Raw genomic sequence first — 19,496 nt, forward strand, 5'->3', positions numbered from 1 at the left:
TTAACTATGGCTAGAAACCACTTATGAGTGAGTACATACCATATTCCTCTTTTTAGGTCTGGGTTACCTCACTCAGTAAAGTGTTTTCTATTTCCATCCATTTGCATGCAAAATTCAAGATGTCATTGTTTTTTATCGCTGAGTAAAACTCTAATGTGTATATGTTCCACACATTTTTTAACCATTTTTCTATTGAGGGGCACCTAGGTTGTTTCCAGGTTCTGGCTATTACAAATAATACAACTATGAACATAGTTGAACAAATGTTTTTGTAGTATGATAGGGCATCTCTTGGGTATATTCCCAAGAGTGGAATTGCTGGGTCCTGAGGGAGGTTGACTCCCAGTTTCCTGAGAAACCACCACACTAATTTTCACAGTGGCTGTACAAGTTTGCATTCCCACCAACAATGGATGAGTGTTCCCCTCATTCCACATCCTCTCCAGCATAGGCTATCATTGGTGGTTTTGAGTTTAGCTATTCTGACAGGTGTAAGATGGTATCTCAAAGTGGTTTTGATTTGCATTTCCCTGATCGCTAAGGAGGTTGAGCATGTCCTTAAGTGTCTTCTGGCCATTCCAAGTTCATCTGCTGTGAATTCTCTGTTCAGTTCAGTATCCAATTTTTAATTGGGTTAATTAGAGTTTTAGTGTCTAGTTTCTTGAGTTCTTTGTATATTTTGGAGATCAGACCTTTGTCTGATGAGGGGTTGGTGAAGATCTTTTCTCAGTCTGAAGATAGCCTTTTTGTCTTACTGACAGTGTCCTTTGCTTTACAGAAGCTTCTCAGTTTCAGTAGGTACCATTTATTCATTGATTCTCTTATTGTCTGTGCTACTAGGGTTCTACTTAGGAAGTGGCCTTCTGTGCCTATATCTTGTAGACTGCTTCCCACTTTCTCTTCTAGTAGGTTCAAAGTGTGATGGAGGAGGGTTATCTGTCTATTGTGTTATTTTCATTGGTCAATAAAGAGACTGCCTTGGCCCCTTGATAGGACAGAAAATTAGGTAGGCGGAGTAAACAGAACAGAATGCTGGGAAGAGGGCAATGAGCCAGAAGCCATGGAGCCAGCCACCAGGTCAGACATGCTGAATCTTTTCCGGTAAGCCACCACCTCGTGGTGCTACAGATGATTAGAAATGGGTTAATATCAAGATATGAGAGTTAGTCAGTAACTAACTCTCTAGAGATAATGGGCCAGGCAGTGCTTAAATGAATACAATTTGTGTGTTGTTATTTCTGGGACTAAGCTAGCCGTGCGGGAGCTGGGTGAGGCGAAAAGCAGGCCTGCCCGCAACTCCTCACTACAGATGGCGCCCACGTGGATAACTGAATCCACAGAAAGCCTGAGAAAGCTGGGGAAAGAATAGAGTAAAGCATGTTTTGTTGGTAGGAGCAATTTCTCAGGTCTGCTCTGTTTGCTAGAGCAAGCAAGCACTCTCATCGAAGGGAGGCTTCCTGACTCAGCTTTAGCTGCAAAACTTTGTAGCTCATTAAGAGGTCGTGCCACGAAACACTTAAACGGTGTTGGTGAAAAACTGAATGCATGCTTTTCGGTTTTCAGCCATAGCAGGAAAAAAAGCTGCACTGTTTTAAAATGCTGTCTTTTTGGGCTGCCCTGCCAGGGCAATCTCTGACCCTTTCAGGCAGGCAGTCCGACTGAGTGTGGTCTGTGAGCAGAATGCTGCAGCTTGCTTGCTAGCAGGGACCTTGAAATGCCACAGAGTTGTGGCAATAAAAATGGCTTCAGCAGTACCTCTACCTTGAGGCTGAAAAGCTAAGAAATGGCCTAGATCCAGCCGTCAAAGCCACGGTTTTAGGCTCATGTGGTCAGAAAAAAGGAGAGATACACAGTAAAGAGAGATTCAAAGACAAAGAAAACCTCTAAATGGTTTATAGTGTGTTACAAATAAATGCAGGATAAAAGTTAAAGTTCTTAAAGTAAAAAGAGAGTGGTTATGTGTGGTGGTACACACCTTTAATCCCAATGCCCGGGAGGTAAAGGCATATTGGCCTCTGTGACTTCAAGGGGTAGAGGTAGATTGACCTCTATGACTTCAAGGTGTGGTAACACACACCTTTAATTCCAATGCCTGAGAGGCAGAGACAGAGGATCTCTGAGTTCAAGGTGTGGTAGCTCACGCCTTTAATCCCAGCACTGGGGAGGCAGAGACAGACAGATATCTGTGAGTTCAAGGACAGCCTGATCTACAGAGTTATTCCAGGACAAAGATATATACAGAGAACCTGTCTCAAAAAGCCAAAAGTTAAAAGAAAAAATAAAAGAAATAGAGGTTAAAATAAAGCTGCATAAAGATGGAAAATACACAGAGAATCTTGATACTATATGCTATTATGCTCTCTTTGAATTGTTTGAATGCTGAGGAAGGAGCAACAGCTGCTAAAAGACTTTTGTTTATAAATGCTGCTGAACTAATCCAAGATAGGTATGTTCAAAATACCTTGACTTCTGAATTTGGATCTAAGGATATGATACTTTGGAAAGGAGGTTCTTCTTTTGTTTTCATAGAGGATGAGACCCTGTGGATTGCTTCTATCCCAATATGGTATGATAGACCACGTCCTCCTGAAAGGTTACTGTGAACACCCTCAAGAAATTACTTTACTCAACTGCCAACTGAGATGAACCTGGCAGACAGGTTTTACCATGAAAGACCTGATTAACAGCGCCCCTATTCAGCAGGAAGAAGTTTGGAAAGAAATAACTGCGTCCATATTCCCAGATATTGTTTATAAATGTTCTTTTACATTTAAAGGGGGATATGATATAGATATGAATAATTTCATTGGTATGGATTTTAAGGTCAATTTTGTTATATGTATATATATTTTGATCTTGATTGATGTATTGTGATTGTATAGTTCATTTAAAAATGCAATGTATAATTAAAAATATAGGTTGTTAATGGGTAATCATCGATAACAGTCAAGCTTGTAGTAATGTTAGTTTGATTTTCTAGATGTGCATAGATATATTTCAGAGAGACATTCTTCATATCTTTCAAAGACTACAGAACATAGCATTTAATGTTTTAATAACTTAGGACAATGAGACAAGTCTGCTCCTGGCAGCACCAATCTACTTCAAGAGGAAGTTGGGCATCGAAGAGGCTCCTTATGGAGTTGGTTAGCCATTTGGGCAAGAAACTGCTCTTGCCTGGACTGTTGTATAAACTGGACACAGAGAACCCACAGAGAGAGGACTGCTAAACTTGCCTAAAGGTGAGATGATCTTTCGAAGTTCTTGATTCATGAAAGAGTCTGCGAGACATTCTGCAGGACACAGCAGATACTGACTGAACTGCCTTTGAAATTTCCTGCTTCATGGAAATGTCTCTGGATATTATGGGCCTGAAGGCTGAAGATGGGTGCCCCAACGATACAGAGGAACTTTGGGTGACTGTCCAGGCAGCGAGATGTCTCTGTCATTTCTAGAGTTTTGGAAGTTGCTTACTTTGGAAGTTGCTTACTTCTTGTTTACTTAGGTAATATTATATCCTTCTGGAGTCTTTGATGGAGTTGAAAAATGGATAGTCATAGTTATAGTTTTCCATTATTATGATAAAGATATAGTTATAAATATTATGACTGTAATTCTTGCTTAATAACTGTTTTGTTATGTGTAATTTTACTATGTTAAAATGAAAGCCTTTCTTTTTTGTTTAAACAGAAAAAGGGGAAATGATGGAGGAGGGTTATCTGTCTATTGTGTTATTTTCATTGGTCAATAAAGAGACTGCCTTGGCCCCTTGATAGGACAGAAAATTAGGTAGGCGGAGTAAACAGAACAGAATGCTGGGAAGAGGGCAATGAGCCAGAAGCCATGGAGCCAGCCACCAGGTCAGACATGCTGAATCTTTTCCGGTAAGCCACCACCTCGTGGTGCTACAGATGATTAGAAATGGGTTAATATCAAGATATGAGAGTTAGTCAGTAACTAACTCTCTAGAGATAATGGGCGAGGCAGTGCTTAAATGAATACAATTTGTGTGTTGTTATTTCTGGGACTAAGCTAGCCGTGCGGGAGCTGGGTGAGGCGAAAAGCAGGCCTGCCCGCAACTCCTCACTACAAAAGTGGACAGATTAATGTTGAGGTCTTTAATCCATTTGGATTTGAGTTTTGTGCATGGTGATAGATATGGATCTACTTTCATTCTTCTACAGGTTGACATCCAGTTATGCCAGCACCATTTGTTAAAGATGCTTTCCTTCTTCCATTGTATACCTTTAGCTCCCTTGTTGAAAATTAGGTGTTCATAGGTTTGTGGGTTAATATTCTGGTCTTCTTTTCGATTCCATAGGTCGACTTCTCTGTTCTTATGCCAATACCAAGCTGTTTTCAATACTGTATCTCTGTAAAAGAGTTTGAAGTCAAGGATGGTAATGCCTCCAGAAGTTCCTTTATTGTATAAGATTGTTTTGGCTATCCTGGGTTTTATTTTTGCCATATAAACTTGATTATTGTTCTCTCAAGGTCTGTGAAGAAGTTTGATGGGATTTTGATGGGGATTGCATTGAATCTATAGATTGCTTTTGGTAGAATTGCCATTTTTACTATATTGATTCTCCCAATCCAAGAGCAGGGGAGGTCTTTCCATTTTCTGGTATTCTCCTCAATTTCTTTCTTCAAAGACTTAAAGTTCTTGTCAAATAGGTCTTTCACTTCCTTGGTTAGAGTTACCCCAAGATATTTTATGCTACTTGTGGCTATCATGAATGGCGATGTTTCTCTGATTTCCTTCTCAGCTTCTTTATCCTTTGTGTATAGGAGGGCAACCGATCTTTTGGAGTTGATCTTGTATCCTGCCACATTACTAAAGGTGTTTATCAGCTGTAGGAGTTCTTTGGTAGAGTTTTTGGGGTCGCTTATGTACACTATCATATCGTCAGCAAATAACAAAAGTTTAATTTCATCCTTTCCAATTCGAATCCCCTTGATCTCCTTATGTTGTGCTATTGCTATTGCTAGATCTTCAAGCACTATACTGAAGAGGTATGGAGAGAGTGGACAACCTTGTCGTGTTCCTGATTTTAGTGGAAAGGCTTTGAATTTCTCTCCATTCAATTTGATGTTAGCTGTCGGCTTGCTGTATATTGCTTTTATTATATTTAGGTATGATCCTTGTATCCCCAGCCTCTTCAACACCTTTATCATAAATGGGTGTTGAATTTTGTCAAATGCTTTTTCAGCATCCAATGAAATAATCATATGGTTTTTTTCTTTCGGTTTATTTATATGATGGATTACATTGATAGATTTGCGTATGTTGAACCATCCCTGCATCTCTGGGATGAAGCCTACTTGATCATAATGGATAATTTTTCTAAAGTGTTCTTGGATTCGATTTGCCAGTATTTTATTGAGAATTTTCGCATCGATGTTCATGAGTGAGATTGGCCTGTAATTCTCTTTCTTGGTTGTGTCTTTTTGTGGTTTTGGTATCAGGGTAATTGTAGCTTCATAAAAGGAGGTTGGCAATGACTCTTCTGTTTCTATATTGTGAAATACATTAAGGAGTATAGGTATTAGCTCTTCCTGGAAGTTCTGGTAGAATTCTGCATTGAAACCATCTGGTCCTGGGCTTTTTTTTGGTAGGGAGATTTTTGATAACAGCTTCTAATTCTTCACGACTAACAGGTCTATTTAGATTGTTCACCTGTTCTTGGTTCAACTTTGGTATATGGTACTTATCTAAAAAAAATGTCCATTTCTTTTACATTTTCCAACTTTGTGGCATATAAGCTTTCGTAGTAAGATCTGATGATTCTCTGAATTTTCTCTGTGTCTGTGGTTATGTCCCCCTTTTCATTTCTGATCTTATTAATTTGCATGTTCTCTCTCTGCCGTTTGATTAGTTTGGATAGGGCTTTGTCAATCTTGTTGATTTTCTCCAAGAACCAGCTTTTTGCTTCATTGATTCTTTGGATTGTTTCCTGTGTTTCTATTTTGTTGATTTCAGCCCTCAGTTTGATTATTTCCAGTCTTCTACTCCTCCTGGGTGAATCAGCTTCTTCTTTTTCTAGAGCTTTCAAGTGTGCTGTTAAGTCTCCAATGTGTGCTTTCTCAATTTTCTTTAATTGGGCACTTAGTGCTATGAACTTTCCTCTTAGCACTGCTTTCATAGTGTCCCATAGGTTCGAGTATGTTGTGTCTTTATTTTCATTAAATTCAAGGAAGTCTTTAATTTCTTTATTTCTTCCTTGACCCAGGGGTGATTTAATAGTTGACTGTTCAACTTCCATGAGTTTGTTGGCTTCCTTGGTGTAGCATTGTTGTTGAATTCTAACTTTAATCCATGGTGATCTGACAAGACACAGGTGGTTACTAATTTTTTTGTATCTGTGGAAGTTTGCTTTGTTATCAAGTATGCGGTCAATTTTTGAGAAGGTTCAATGGGCAGCAGAGAAGAAGGTATATTCTTTCCTATTTGCGTGGAATGTTCTATAGATATCTGTTAAATCCATTTGATTCAATACCTCCAATAATTCTCTTATTTCTCTGTTGGGTTTCTGTCTGATTGATCTGTACATTGGTGAGAGAGGTGTGTTGAAGTCTCCTACTATTAGTGTGTGTGGTTTGATGACTGCCTTGAGTTATAGAAGTGTTTCTTTTACATAAGTGGGTGCCTTTATATTAGGGGCATAGATATTCAGGATTGAGGCTTCCTCCTGATGAATTGTTCCTGTTATGAGTATGAAATGTCCATCTCTATCTCTTCTAATAGATTTTAGTTTGAAGTCAATTTTGTTAGATATTAGAATGGCCACACCCGCTTGTTTCTTAGATCCGTTTGCTTGGAAAACCTTTTCCCAGCCCTTTACTCTGAGTAGATGTCTGTCTTTGTGGTTGAGGTGTGTTTCTTGTAAACAGCAGAATGTTGGATCCTGTTTTCGTATCCAAACTCTAAGTCTGTGCCTTTTTATAGGTGAATTGAGTCCATTGATATTAAGTGATATTAATGACCAGTGGTTGTTAACTCCAGTTATTTTTTTTTTGTGGTAGTGGAGTGTATGTTTTTCCCTTCTTTGAGTTGTGCTTGTGAAGGGTCGCTAGATGCCTGGGTTATTGTAGGCAGTGTTAGGAATGTTGGATTCCTTGGGTTGTGATTTGCCTTCTAATACTTTCTGTAAGGCTGGATTTGTAGCGACGTATTGTTTAAATTTGTTTTTATCCTGGAATATTTTGTTTTCTCTGTTGATAGTGAACAATAGCTTGGCATGGTAAAGTAGTCTGGGCTTGCATCCATGGTCTCTTAGTTTCTACAGTACCTCTATCCAGGACCTTCTGGCTTTCATGGTTTCCATAGAGAAGTCTGGTGTAAGTCTGATAGGTTTACCTTTATAAGTTACTTGATCTTTTTCCTTTGCAGCTCTTAGTATTCTCTCTTTAATCTGAATGTTTTGTGTTTTGATTATTATATGGCGAGGGGATGTTTTTTTTTTTGATCCAGCCTATTCGGTTTTCTGTATGCTTCTTGAACCTTCATAGGGATATTGTTCTTTAGGTTGGGGAAGTTTTCTTCTATAATTTTGTTGAATATATTTTCTGGACCCTTGATCTGCAATTCTTCTCCTTCTTCTACCCCTATTATTCTTAAATTTGGTTTTTTTTTATTGTGTCCCACATTTCCTGAATGTTTTTTGATGAGAATTTGTTGGATTTGCTGTTTTCTTTGGTCAGAGCGTTTAATTTCTCTATTTTGTCCTCAGAGTCTGAGATTCTTTCTTCTATCTCCTGTATTCTGTTGGTTATGCTTGTTTCTGAAGTCTCTATTCGTTTACCTAGATTTTCCATAGCCAGCCATCCCTCGGCTTGTGATTTCTTCATTGACTCCATTTCAGTTTTCAAATATTGAACTGTTTCCATTACCTGTTTGATTGTTTTTTCTTGGTTTCCCAGAATTTCATTTACAGATTTACTCATTTCTTCAAATGTTTTCGTATATTTCTCTTCCATTTCTTTACTCATTTCCTCAGTCTTTTTGTTATACTTATCTTCCAATTCTTTATAGCAGATTTTCACCTCCTGTTTAAGTTCCTCTATTATTTTCATAAAGATCCGCTTAGAGTCAATTTCTTCTATTTCTTCTGGAGTAGGGTGTTCAATTCTTCTAGTTTCGTGATCCCTGTTTCTGGAGATGTCATGTTGCCTTTCAGGTTGTTGGAGGAATTCTTGCATTGGTGCCTGCCCATCTCCTCCTCTCTGGATGAAACTCCTCAGCACTCTCTGGATAGAACTCCTCAGCACTCTCTGGATTGAACTTCTCAGCACTGCAGCAGGGTTAGCTGGTGCTTCCAGGACCCAGGAGACAAAAGGGCGGCAGCAGTGGGGGCAGCGATGGGTCCCGTGGGACACAGAAGACCCTGCAGAAGCTGAGGGGGGAGGGGTTGTGCTCTCTTCTGGGACAGAGAGCCCAGGCAAGCACCCACTCACCTCTCTGGATAGAACTTCTCCTATTTCCTTTTTATATAAGATCGTTCCTCTGTTGGAACTCTGCATGACTCTTACAGTTTCACAGTTATATTCTTACAAAGATATTTTTCAGTTTCTGTAAATGGCCTGCCCAATGTTGGATTCAAATGAAACTGCACTGTATTTTGTTAATTGATCTATTTGGTTTAACATAGTTAGATCTAAGGAAATTAGAGATTACTGTGCCATATCCTGAATGTATATTTATTTGGTTCATCAGCCAATTAATTTCTCAAGTCGCACTTTCAGGAATCATATCATTGGTATAGAAATAGATTTAAGAGAAGACTGTGCTCAAAATGAAAGCCCAACTGTTCAAAACAGAGCTCTAGTCTCAGAGTCATGTTTGTTGATTAAGATTGGAAGTTAATTGTGTCTGTTGGTCAATTGATAGTAGTCTGATTATTATTAAATGATAATTTATGGACTCTTCTGAAAATAGAATGATTTTAGATGAGTGCAGTGGCCTTGAGTACATGGAACACACCATTGCAGAGAGTTTTACTATATTAAACCTTAGAGATGGCTTGGGAAAGTGAGAAATCAACTTACCAGTAAGAAATGAAAATATAAATTATATTTGGGTCATAATTCATGACTGTATGAGTAGAATGAATATGGTATAGATATAAGAGTGCATTTCATAGTTACATATGGGAAATGAAGACATACTAACAAAGACTGAAAAAATGAACCAATTACATATGTCAAATCTTGTGTAGGTTTTTTTAATGTTATTTGTATTGTAGTATATCAACTGGTTTCACAAGGTGGTCCCTGCAGGTGTTAGGCATAGAAGGGAACCACACAAAGAGATAAGAATGAAATTCTGAGGAGTCTAATGCCCAGTAGGTCATTGTCAGTACAATTTGGGAAAAATGTTTCCAAGCAAAACTCAAACCTATTCAAGGTGCACAATAAAGCATGTTATGGTGATATTTTGTTTGTGATCTAACAAATAAAGCTGGCCTGAAAATCAGAGTGTGAACTAAGCCACTAGTTACTCATGGAGCCTAGGCAGTGGTAGCATGCAACTTTAACCCCAGCACTTGGGAGGCAAAGGTAGACAGATCTCTATGAATTCAAGGCCACTCTGGGCTACACAAGATTGATCTGGTCTAAAAGAGAAACAGCACCTTGAAGTGGTGGCTCACACTTTTAATTCCAGTATTTGGGAGTCACATGCCTTTAATCCTAGTACTAGGGAGTTGATGACAGGAAGGGATATGGCTGGGTGGAGTGAGGAATATAAGGTGGGAGGAAACAGGAATTCATGACATTGAGTCTAAGGAGTTGTCTCTGATCCTTCAGCTTTCATTCCCTAATATTTGACTGAATTTTTGTCATTAAGACCACTTAGAATTTGTGCTATATCTGGCATCCAACATTTCGAGCATGAATTCGTAAAATAGCCACTTGCCTGTGACTTTGCTGCTACCAGCATAGGCTGGACAGAGCTGCACACAGCTGGAGTCATTACCTCACTGGCTAGGTTTCTCTCTAGTTTTCCCCCAAGCCTCTCTTTGGGAAAACAAGTGTGTGAGTTTGGAATTTTTTGTTACAGCCTCTCTGCAGCAAACTCCATTGGCATTTGGCTTCCAAACACTGCAGGAGTTGGCTGCTTTTGCCTGTTCCTCAGAACAGATGGCTGTCTCTTTCACTTTTTTGCTCCTGGTGGGTTGTGGGCCTTCCCTGAACCTCCTCTGGCTGCTGCCAAACCAGGTGTCTGCCTTGAAACCTGCTTGGGCTTCTCCTGTTCTAGGCAGCTGCAGTCAGTCTCACACTTCATCGTCATCTGAATCAACATTGGCCTCAGATTTGGTGAGACAACTGGGAATTCTTCAAGAGAGAAATTAGCTAAAAGAGAGAGTTTTTCCCACGTTAAAAAATAGGAACACTATTACAAAGGAGAGAGTCAGGTTTCTGTATGATTATGCAATTTATGATTTAAAATTGGAACAATTGAATCAATTAAATGAAGGGATAATCAGCTTAACTGGGATTGACATAATGTTAATTATCATCTAGATAATTCTTGGTTTATCTCTATAAAAGTTGGTTGATATGAGTGCCAAGATACCGGCCTTAGAAAAACTTAATAAAACAGATCATAGAGATATTCAAATCCAGCAAGAGGAATTTAAAGGAGAACCAGTTTCGGCATTACATTATAAGGTTAGAGAAGAACAGCCTTAGGTTTCCAAACAACCAACTTTAATATATCTAGTCATCTTACAGGAACTGCCAAATGACAGATATCCCCAAAGCTGTTTAAGTGCTCACTGGAATCCTGTGGAAATGTTAGATTTAAGGAGATTCAAGTAAGTGATGGTCTTAGATGACATATGTTCTCCTTTTGTAAAGCAGGTTTTAAACTTGTGATCAACTTATAATGGAATTATCCCTCAAGACTTAGTTATAGAAGTCTTAGAACCTGGTCTACAATTACAAAGGAGGACCTTGTAGAAAAAATGAGTTTAAGACCATTGAACAATGAAGTAGGGCTAGAGGTATGGAAATCTCTCAAGATAAACTTCTTGGAGAAGGAGATTATGCTAATATAGAAAGGCAATCTCTATTTTATTACAACACCCTATCCTTATTGTCATGCAGCAGCTTTTAATGGTTGGGCCAGAATTGAAGAAGAAGAAAAGAAAATTAAGTTATTTACTAAAATCATACACGGCACAAAAGAAACCTTCACTGGTTTCTTACAAAGATTGACTTCAGCAGTAAATAGAATGATACCAAATTCAGAAGCTAGACAAATAATAATTGGATCTCTGGCTTTTGAAAATGTTAATTTACAAAGTAAAATGGTAATTAGGCCTTTATAGGCAAGATCAGCACCCTTGGAGGAATGTATCTGAGAGACAATCAGTATTAAATCTCATAACCATGGTGATGCTTGGATAGGAAAGGTGATTTCCAGAAATTTGAAGAAAAATTGAAATGTCAAATGTTTCAGTTGTGATAACAAAATCACTTAAAAAGGGATGTAAGCAGGGCATTCCTAGAAACAATGTTTTTTTCTAAGCATAACCCAAACAGAACACCCTCCCTTCTGGATTATGCAGAATGTGTGGCAAAGGCAAGCATTGGACTAATTAATCTAGATCAACAAGGCATAGTAAAGGTAACTTTTGACCATCAGGAAATGCTCTGATGGGTCTCTCACGGGCCCCCATGCAAATTTGGTTAAGTCATTTCCTGTCACTATAGAGGATAATCCTTCCCAGAATGCCTATTGTAAGAAACCATACTACTCAGGATGATAGAACAACTATATAAGAGAGAATAAAATTTTCAGTAGAAACCATAAATCAAAACTGATAAGATTAGATTTGAAAACTCCCCCAAATTAGGATTGGGGCAATGTCTTGTTTTTGTCTTTTTGTTAACTAAAACAACCATCTAAAGGAATTTAAGACCTTTGGACAAATAAGTATCCAAAGAAGAAGGGAGAGCTACCTCCCAAAAAATTACCAAGAAAAGGAATAATCTGACCTCATGTGATCTCGGAAGTTTCCAAAAAGGTGATGGGATCCCACAATGATGATTCCTCCAGGACTATGATAACTAACACCACTAAGCTGAAAAATATGTCCTAATGATTAGCTTTGGATTACAAACTGCTCAGAACAATTTTGAGGTAGCTAGCTGAGATGGTTCAGCCTCACAGACTATTCTAGCCAGGACTTGAGATAAGCCCTGAACTTTCCTATTACACAGAGGCTGGACAACAAATGATACAGCTATCTCTCCTAGGAGTTGACAATGAACCCCAATTTTTTTAAAACATCTCCTAAAGGTCTCGCAGCCCTCAGGCAGCAGTAAGTAAATTTAAGAACATGATGCCCATATTTCCAAGTGGTGGGGGTGGGTGGTTTTTGGACATTCAAATGGGTTCTGGATATTTGTCATTATTTAGCAGGATTGATTACAATGGTAATAGTTGTAATTGGTAATGGTCAGGAAAAAAGGTGAAATGAAGGAAATATATTCAAAGTTCTTGTTTTCAAAATAAAAAAGAGAAATACAGATTATGATAGGATAAAAGGGTAGATTATTGAATCCACTCTGAAAAGAAAAAAGGAAGGATATAGACATGGTAAGATAGAAAGGTAGATTATTGAATCTACTTTTAAAAAGCAACTATTAGTTTCAAATATTTTACATTGTATTGAATTTTTGTATATTGTATTCAAATTTTGTATATTAATTCAAATTTCAGATTAATTTTATTAAAGCATAGTGCACATATATTTTTAATCTTCTTCAAGTTATTGTACCTATATAGCTCATTTAACAAGGTAATGCAAATTTCTACTTCTTGAAAGTTATTATTACCAACTGTTTAGGATAGTAATAAAATGCAGATTAGTAATTAGTCAACAATTACAATTAAATTTGTAATCATATTAGGTTTGTTTTCAAGGTCAGACAGACACTTTAGATAGAAAGGCCTTTTTCATACATTTAAGAGATCTACAGAATATGATATTTAAGATATTTTAATAATAAAGGTTCTTTTTTTTATGACAGTGAGACATGTCTGCTCCTGGCAGCACCAATCTACTTCAGAGAAGATGATGGGCATCAAAGAAACTCCACATGAGGTTTATTTTTTGTGGCAAAAGTAAGCCACTGGGCAAGAAATCGCTCTTGTCTTGACTACTGACAGTATGCTGTCCTAATTGGACACACAGGACACAAAAGAGAGTGACTATGAACCTAGCTAAGATAAGCAGGGACAGGCCTTCAAAAACTCTGCTTCATAGAAAATTCTGTCAAATATTCTAGGCTTATAGGTCAAAGATGGATGCCCCAACATTATAGATGGACACTGGATGACTGTCCAGACAGCCAGATGTTTCTGTCAGTTCTCACATTTTTTTGGAAGTTGCTTGCTTGCACTTCCTGCTTACTCAGTTAATATTTCCTTTTCTAGGCTCTGAGGAAGTTTTCCTTGTTGACCAGACTCAGAAAAGAAACTCACTAAAGAGTTATAAAGTGTATAAGGTTGAGAGACATCAAAAGATAATTTTGGATGTATAATTCAAGTTAGGATAGAAAGTGAATTAGATATCAGTCTTTGGACTCACCAAGGTAGGATAGATATGCAGTATTTTCTCTGAATTTGTCAAATGTGAACTAGGCATTGCTGATGTATTTATTGCCTGTACATTATATATAGTTATTATATTTATTGTATATATTTTCTCATATTAGTTATAACCTTTTTTATTTTAGAGAAAAAAGAGTGAATGTGATGTTTTCTTTGTGATTTAATAAAAAATGCCTGAAGATCAGAGTGCAGAGCTAAGCCACTATAGACCAGACAGTGTTGATACACACCTTTAATCTCAGAACGCGGAAGACAGAGGCAGATGGATCTCTGTGAGTTCATTGCCTCCCTGGGCTACACGAGATTGAGCCTGTCTAAAAGAGGAACAGAGCCAGATTGGTAGTGGCTCACACATTTAATCCCAGTACTTGGGAGACACATGCCTTTAATCCCAGCACTAGGAAGGTTGAGACATGAAGGGATATGCCTGGGTGGAGGAGAAAGGAATATAAGACAGGAGGAGACAGGAGCTCATGACATTCAGTCTGAGAAGCTGTACTGACAGGATACCCCATTTGGTTTGAGGGTTTCATAAAGGTAAGAACTAGTGGCTGACTGCTCTGTTTCTTTGATCCTTCAACTTCCACGCCTTAATATCTGGCCCTCAGTTTTTATTATTAAGACAAATTAGAATTCACGATAGAACATGTGATCACCAGGCTGGGTTCTGTATCTAAGAGTCTGAGAAACTAGTGTTGTCTCTAACTGATAGCATAGAGGTCAGCAGGCCATAAAGTACTTGTGACAACCTCCCTAATGATGACTAATGGTCTAGGGAAGGAAGAGTCCTGAACAACCATTCTGGGGAATTTTGGTGAGGTCTATTCCTTCAGATAGGAAAAGAAGTCATTAACAATCTCCATTCTCAGCTTTTTGGACAGAATGCAGGTATTTGAGTTTGTCTCCTCCACTAAAGAGACACCCCTGTGTGATTAGCTTTCCTGATTCTCTTAGCTCTTTTTTTGTGAGTACAAGGCCCTTGTTTCCTCTACAGTGTCAGGTACCTTGGACTTTAGTTACTTCAATTAAGAGGATTTTAGTAGATTGAATGGGTTTGACTGAGCTGCAGTAGGTTATACTGGTTTGTTTTCTGTGTTTGAGACAAGCTGGTATGGATTGTCTGTTGAAGGAGGGGTCCTCTTGTTGGTCCTGGCCACTTAGCCCTGAAATAATCACACAGAAACTGTATTAATTAAATCACTGCTTGGCCCATTAGCTCTAGCTTCTTATTGACTAACTCTTACATCTTAATTTAACCCATTTACATTAATCTATGTATTCCCACATGGCAGTGGCTTGCCAGGTAAAGTTCTGGCATCTGTCTTCAGCAGGGCTACATGGCATCTCTCTGACTCCACCTTCTTCCTCCCAACATTCACTTTAGTTTTCCCCGTCTACCTCTGTTGTACCATGCTATAGCTCCAAAGCAGTTTCTTTATTCATTAATGGTAATCACAGTATGCAGAGGGGACTCCCACATCAATTGTCCGATTGGGCTTCAGTAACATGAGCAGAACTGACAGAGATAGAAGAGAAATTCAGTAAGGTTGAAACATCACTTTTTGGTCATTTGTTGTGCTTTGAATGTTCGTGTGTCTCTAAAATTTGTGTGTTGACATTTAATCACCAATGGGACAACAGCAGGATGTAGAGAATTTGGAGTTGATTAAGTAAACTTTCAATTGGAATAGTGATTCTATTAAAGTATTTCCAACCAGCTCTCTAGTTCCTTCTATTATGAAAGTATACAAAAGGAATTATCTATGTAGTATAGATTCTCACCAGACATCTAATAAATATACTGGAACTTTGATGTTGGACTTCTTCGCCTTCAGAATAATGAGTCATATACTTGAACTGTATAAATTACCTGGTCCACGATACTTTTCTGTGGCAGCATTGACAATTGTATTATTACTAACTTGTCAAATATGTGATGAGATTTATCTATTAATATAAAAAATATTCAGTAATAGTCCCCTCTTCTATATAATGAGAATACAGGGATAAGATAGGAATTGTAGTCAGCCAGACATGCTATCACATTAATCTCAGCACTTGAGAGGCAGAGGCAGGTGAATCTCTGTGTTTGAGGCTAACATTGTTTACAGAGGTAGTTACAGAATAGCTAGAACTGCACAGAGAAACTCTGTCTCAAAAATAAAAATAAAAAAATACCCCAAAACAAATAATGTGGTGGTAGTGGCGTACTCCTTTAATCTTATAGCGCTCAGGAGGTAGAGGCTGGCGGATCTCTGTGAATTGAGGCCAGCCTGGTCTGCAGAGAAAGTTCCAGGACAGCCAGGTCTATACATAGAATATGTGCTTCAAACAAAAAAAAAAAAAGAAGAAAAAAGAAAATAATTATATTATAAATTAAAAAATGACATATGGGTGATTGTACCTTGAATTCTAATTGGTCTTAGCAATAACCTGGAGTGGGCTATCAGGGGTGAAAGCTGAAAGATCAAAGAAGCAAAAGAGTCAGTCACTAGAAAGTTCTTACCTTTACCAATGCTCAGACCGAACAAGACAGATCCTGTTTCTATGAAATGTCAGACTGCATCTGTGCTTTTGTCTCCTGCTGTTTTATATTCCTGTCTCTACCCAGTCATATCACTCCTGTCTCCACTTCCCTAGTGCTGGGATTAAAAGTATAGGGTCCCAAGTGCTGGGATCACCTTTATGTGAGCTCTGTTTCTCCTTTAGCCAGATTCTATCTTGTGTAGCCCAGGGTAACCTTGAACTCACAGAGCTCCATCTACCTCTGTCTCTCCAGTGCTAGGATTAAAGGTGTATGCCACCATTGCCTCACCTCTGTAGTTAACTAGTGATTTGACTCTGCATCCTGATCTCCAGGCAAGCTTTACTTCTTTCAATACAAACAAAATATCACTGCAATTGGTGCCCACTAGAAGGTCTGGATTTAGTTGGGAATGCAGACAAGGAACCAGATATTATAATCAGGGAAAATTGATATATATATATAATGTGACATCAGTTAGCTCCAAACAAAAGTTTCTCTGTTATTAACATTGTGGATAGACTTTGATGACTGGTCAGTTGTCCTCCTTGGGTTCAACATCTTAGACTGTTCATCTGTCTAGTGGCAGCAGCACACCAATATGTATTTGTCTCCATGCTCATCATGGCATAGAGGGTCTAATATTGAATATTATTTGCTCCAACAACTTACTATTTCTGGGACCATTTACTATGACCCTCCATGCTGCAGTTTTTAGGGAAGTGGGGATCCAACCATCCTATAGAAGAGCATTAGGTTTTGCTAGTTTAAGCTACCATGGGTAAGGGTAAGCCTTTGTTAGAGGTCAGAAGGTATACATTCCAGTGGTCTTTAACAGCTTCCTCTATGTTTTGATGTTTGGAATTCCACTGTCATTTTCAGTGTTATCTAAAAGGGTACTTGTATTCTTTGAAGGAAGAGCATATGTGAGAAGTAGGATTTTATTTCTGAGGGTAGGGTTTGTGACATGTTAGATGTTCCTTCTCAGAAATACCAAGCTGGGTACAGTTAAGAGTACATCTGCAATGCACTTTCTGACCTAAGGAAGCACTGGTTCATGACACTTTTTGTTTCCTACTTTATTTCACTCAGATGCAGTGACTGAAGTGAAGACAGACATCTATGTGACCAGTTTTGGCCCTGTGTCAGACACTGACATGGTAAGTATAGTTCCTGAAAAAGGAAAAGAGAAAAATAGTTCAACAAGTGAAAAATAGTCATTTTCCATAGTAGAACACTGATTTGTGTTTTAAGGAGATATCTTTTCTCATGAAATCCTTGCTATCATATTTTTGGACACGTTTACCTTTTCTGTGCTCCCTTCACCTGTTTCCATAAACTGTGCATAGTCACACCTGTCTCTTCTATTCCACATCTTTAAAATTTGACTTAGTTCTGCATCTGCAGTTACCTGCCCCTGCACACTTTTCTTGCACTTTACCTATTTGTTCAAATAGATCATTTGAAGAGAGCAGTATAGTAATTACTACTGTTGGTCAAATACCCAGTAATGCTTTCCTAGAAGGTTATTCCTTGTGATTGGTCTCCATTAACTGACGTCATGGATGGACCAAATATTTCAGTGCTTGTATCTAAATCATTTTAAATGCTGATCCTTTTATAGATGTGGGAAGGTCGAGGAGATACAAGTGCTAGCAATAGGGCAGAGGTTGCATATCAGTGGTACTGAGGAGCTACGTGCAAAGATTGCCTCTCCTCCTCTAATGAACACTTAGATATCAGATATTGGGTTATTTTTTATAGAGAGAAAAAAGAAGCCATTGTTTTATAGTGAGAATAAATTTTTGAGTTAATTTTTGAGACTGCATACTTCTCTATATCTCTGGCTGGACCAGAACTCAATATGTAGATCAGGCTGACCTTGAACTCATGATAATTCTCATTTTTCTGCTTCATGGATGTTGAATGACAGTTAAGCACTACTACAACAGACAAGGAATGAAAATCTTAATATTTTGTAAAATATGTTTAAATCAATGTTCTTTATGCACTCTTTTGATATCTTTTGTTTTGCTGCTTGGGGGGGGTGGTCCAACCTCCTGCAACGGAGGGTTCAAAGAGAAATCCACAGAGTCAGCATACTATGATTTTTTTATCTGAGGGTATAAGGTAAAAAGCACTCACACACTCTCTTGATGGCTTTCATTTTAATTCTTCTTCTGTATTCTACATTACTTATTTTCCTGGTAATTTCCTTCTCTCATTCTTGATTTTTTCCCTCTAACTCTATCTTCATTCTTTCCCTTATAGCTTATATATCCCAGCAAAATCTTTCAGGTAATATAAAAATTACAATATGGTTACATCTATTTTTCAAGTCAATGATTATAATAAATCCAAGTAAAAAAACATGTTTTTCATCTTCCTTACATGTTTAAAACAAAGTGATCCCAAGGACACACATACATTTACATCTAAGTAACTTGTTATAGATTAACAGAATGTGAATAATCAAGGTATTTTTCTCAGTCATTTCTTTTGCTGGCAAGCTGCATACTGCATTTACAAAGAAAGAATCAATCACTTTATTATTTTTCCTGAAAGGGAATCTTAAAGGATTCTTAAACCTAGACTTTTATACATGAAAAACAATCAGCTCTACTTTAAATCTTTAGGGTGCATACCCACTCATGAATAATTTTTTATATCAGAAGATTGAGGGCAGAAATAGGTACAAGAAATTAATCATCATTTTTGATCACTGATCAATGCTAACAAGGAAAGTATGTAATCTACTAACAATTGGACTGCTTTATATTTTTGGCCCTAACCTAATAATTCAGCTATGTGTCTTGTGAACTTTCGATTGTTTTCAAGGGGTTTTCATATTAAAGCTATTATCAAAACATTTAATTTAAATTGAAGTTATTTTAAGGCTCCGTTTCATCTATGATGCTATCCAAAACCCGTGAACACATCCCCCATTCTATTGTAGATCCTCAATAGAAACTCCTGTGTTCTAGCTGTGTGACACTTCCTTGTTTTATTTTTTATCCTCTGCAGCCTCTGCTTTATCAGAGGCAGGGGCAACATCGTATCCTATCTTTACCTATGTTAGTTTCCCCACTAAACTAACATCTTTCATAATCTCTTACTATATTTGTTAAAAAAACTTCAATCATCAAAATCTTATTTAAACTAATACTATTATTGTACAAAATCATTACTTCAGTTAAACAGTACACCTTAGGAGGAAATCATCTTCATAATAATCCACAGGTAAAACTGCCCAGTAGAATGGGATATTTCTATGACATAAACACACTATAGTACAGACAGTGGGGTCTCCCCACACCCATTCACACCACGCCAGATACCAGAGAAAGATGG

General features: G+C 37.9%; 1 protein-coding gene across 1 annotated transcript in view; it reads left to right on the forward strand.

Moving 5' to 3' along the window:
* Positions 1-19,496, forward strand: part of Gabra3 (gamma-aminobutyric acid type A receptor subunit alpha3) — a 292,811-nt gene that overhangs the window by 187,129 nt on the left and 86,186 nt on the right. The window contains exon 4 of the mRNA XM_048457686.3: positions 17,238-17,305. Within this exon, the coding sequence (XP_048313643.1) occupies positions 17,238-17,305 (68 nt within the window). The remainder of the gene's footprint in view (positions 1-17,237; positions 17,306-19,496) is intronic.

The sequence above is a fragment of the Myodes glareolus genome, chromosome X (assembly GCF_982192425.1).
Source record: "Myodes glareolus chromosome X, mMyoGla1.1, whole genome shotgun sequence".
Classification (NCBI taxonomy): domain Eukaryota; kingdom Metazoa; phylum Chordata; class Mammalia; order Rodentia; family Cricetidae; genus Myodes; species Myodes glareolus.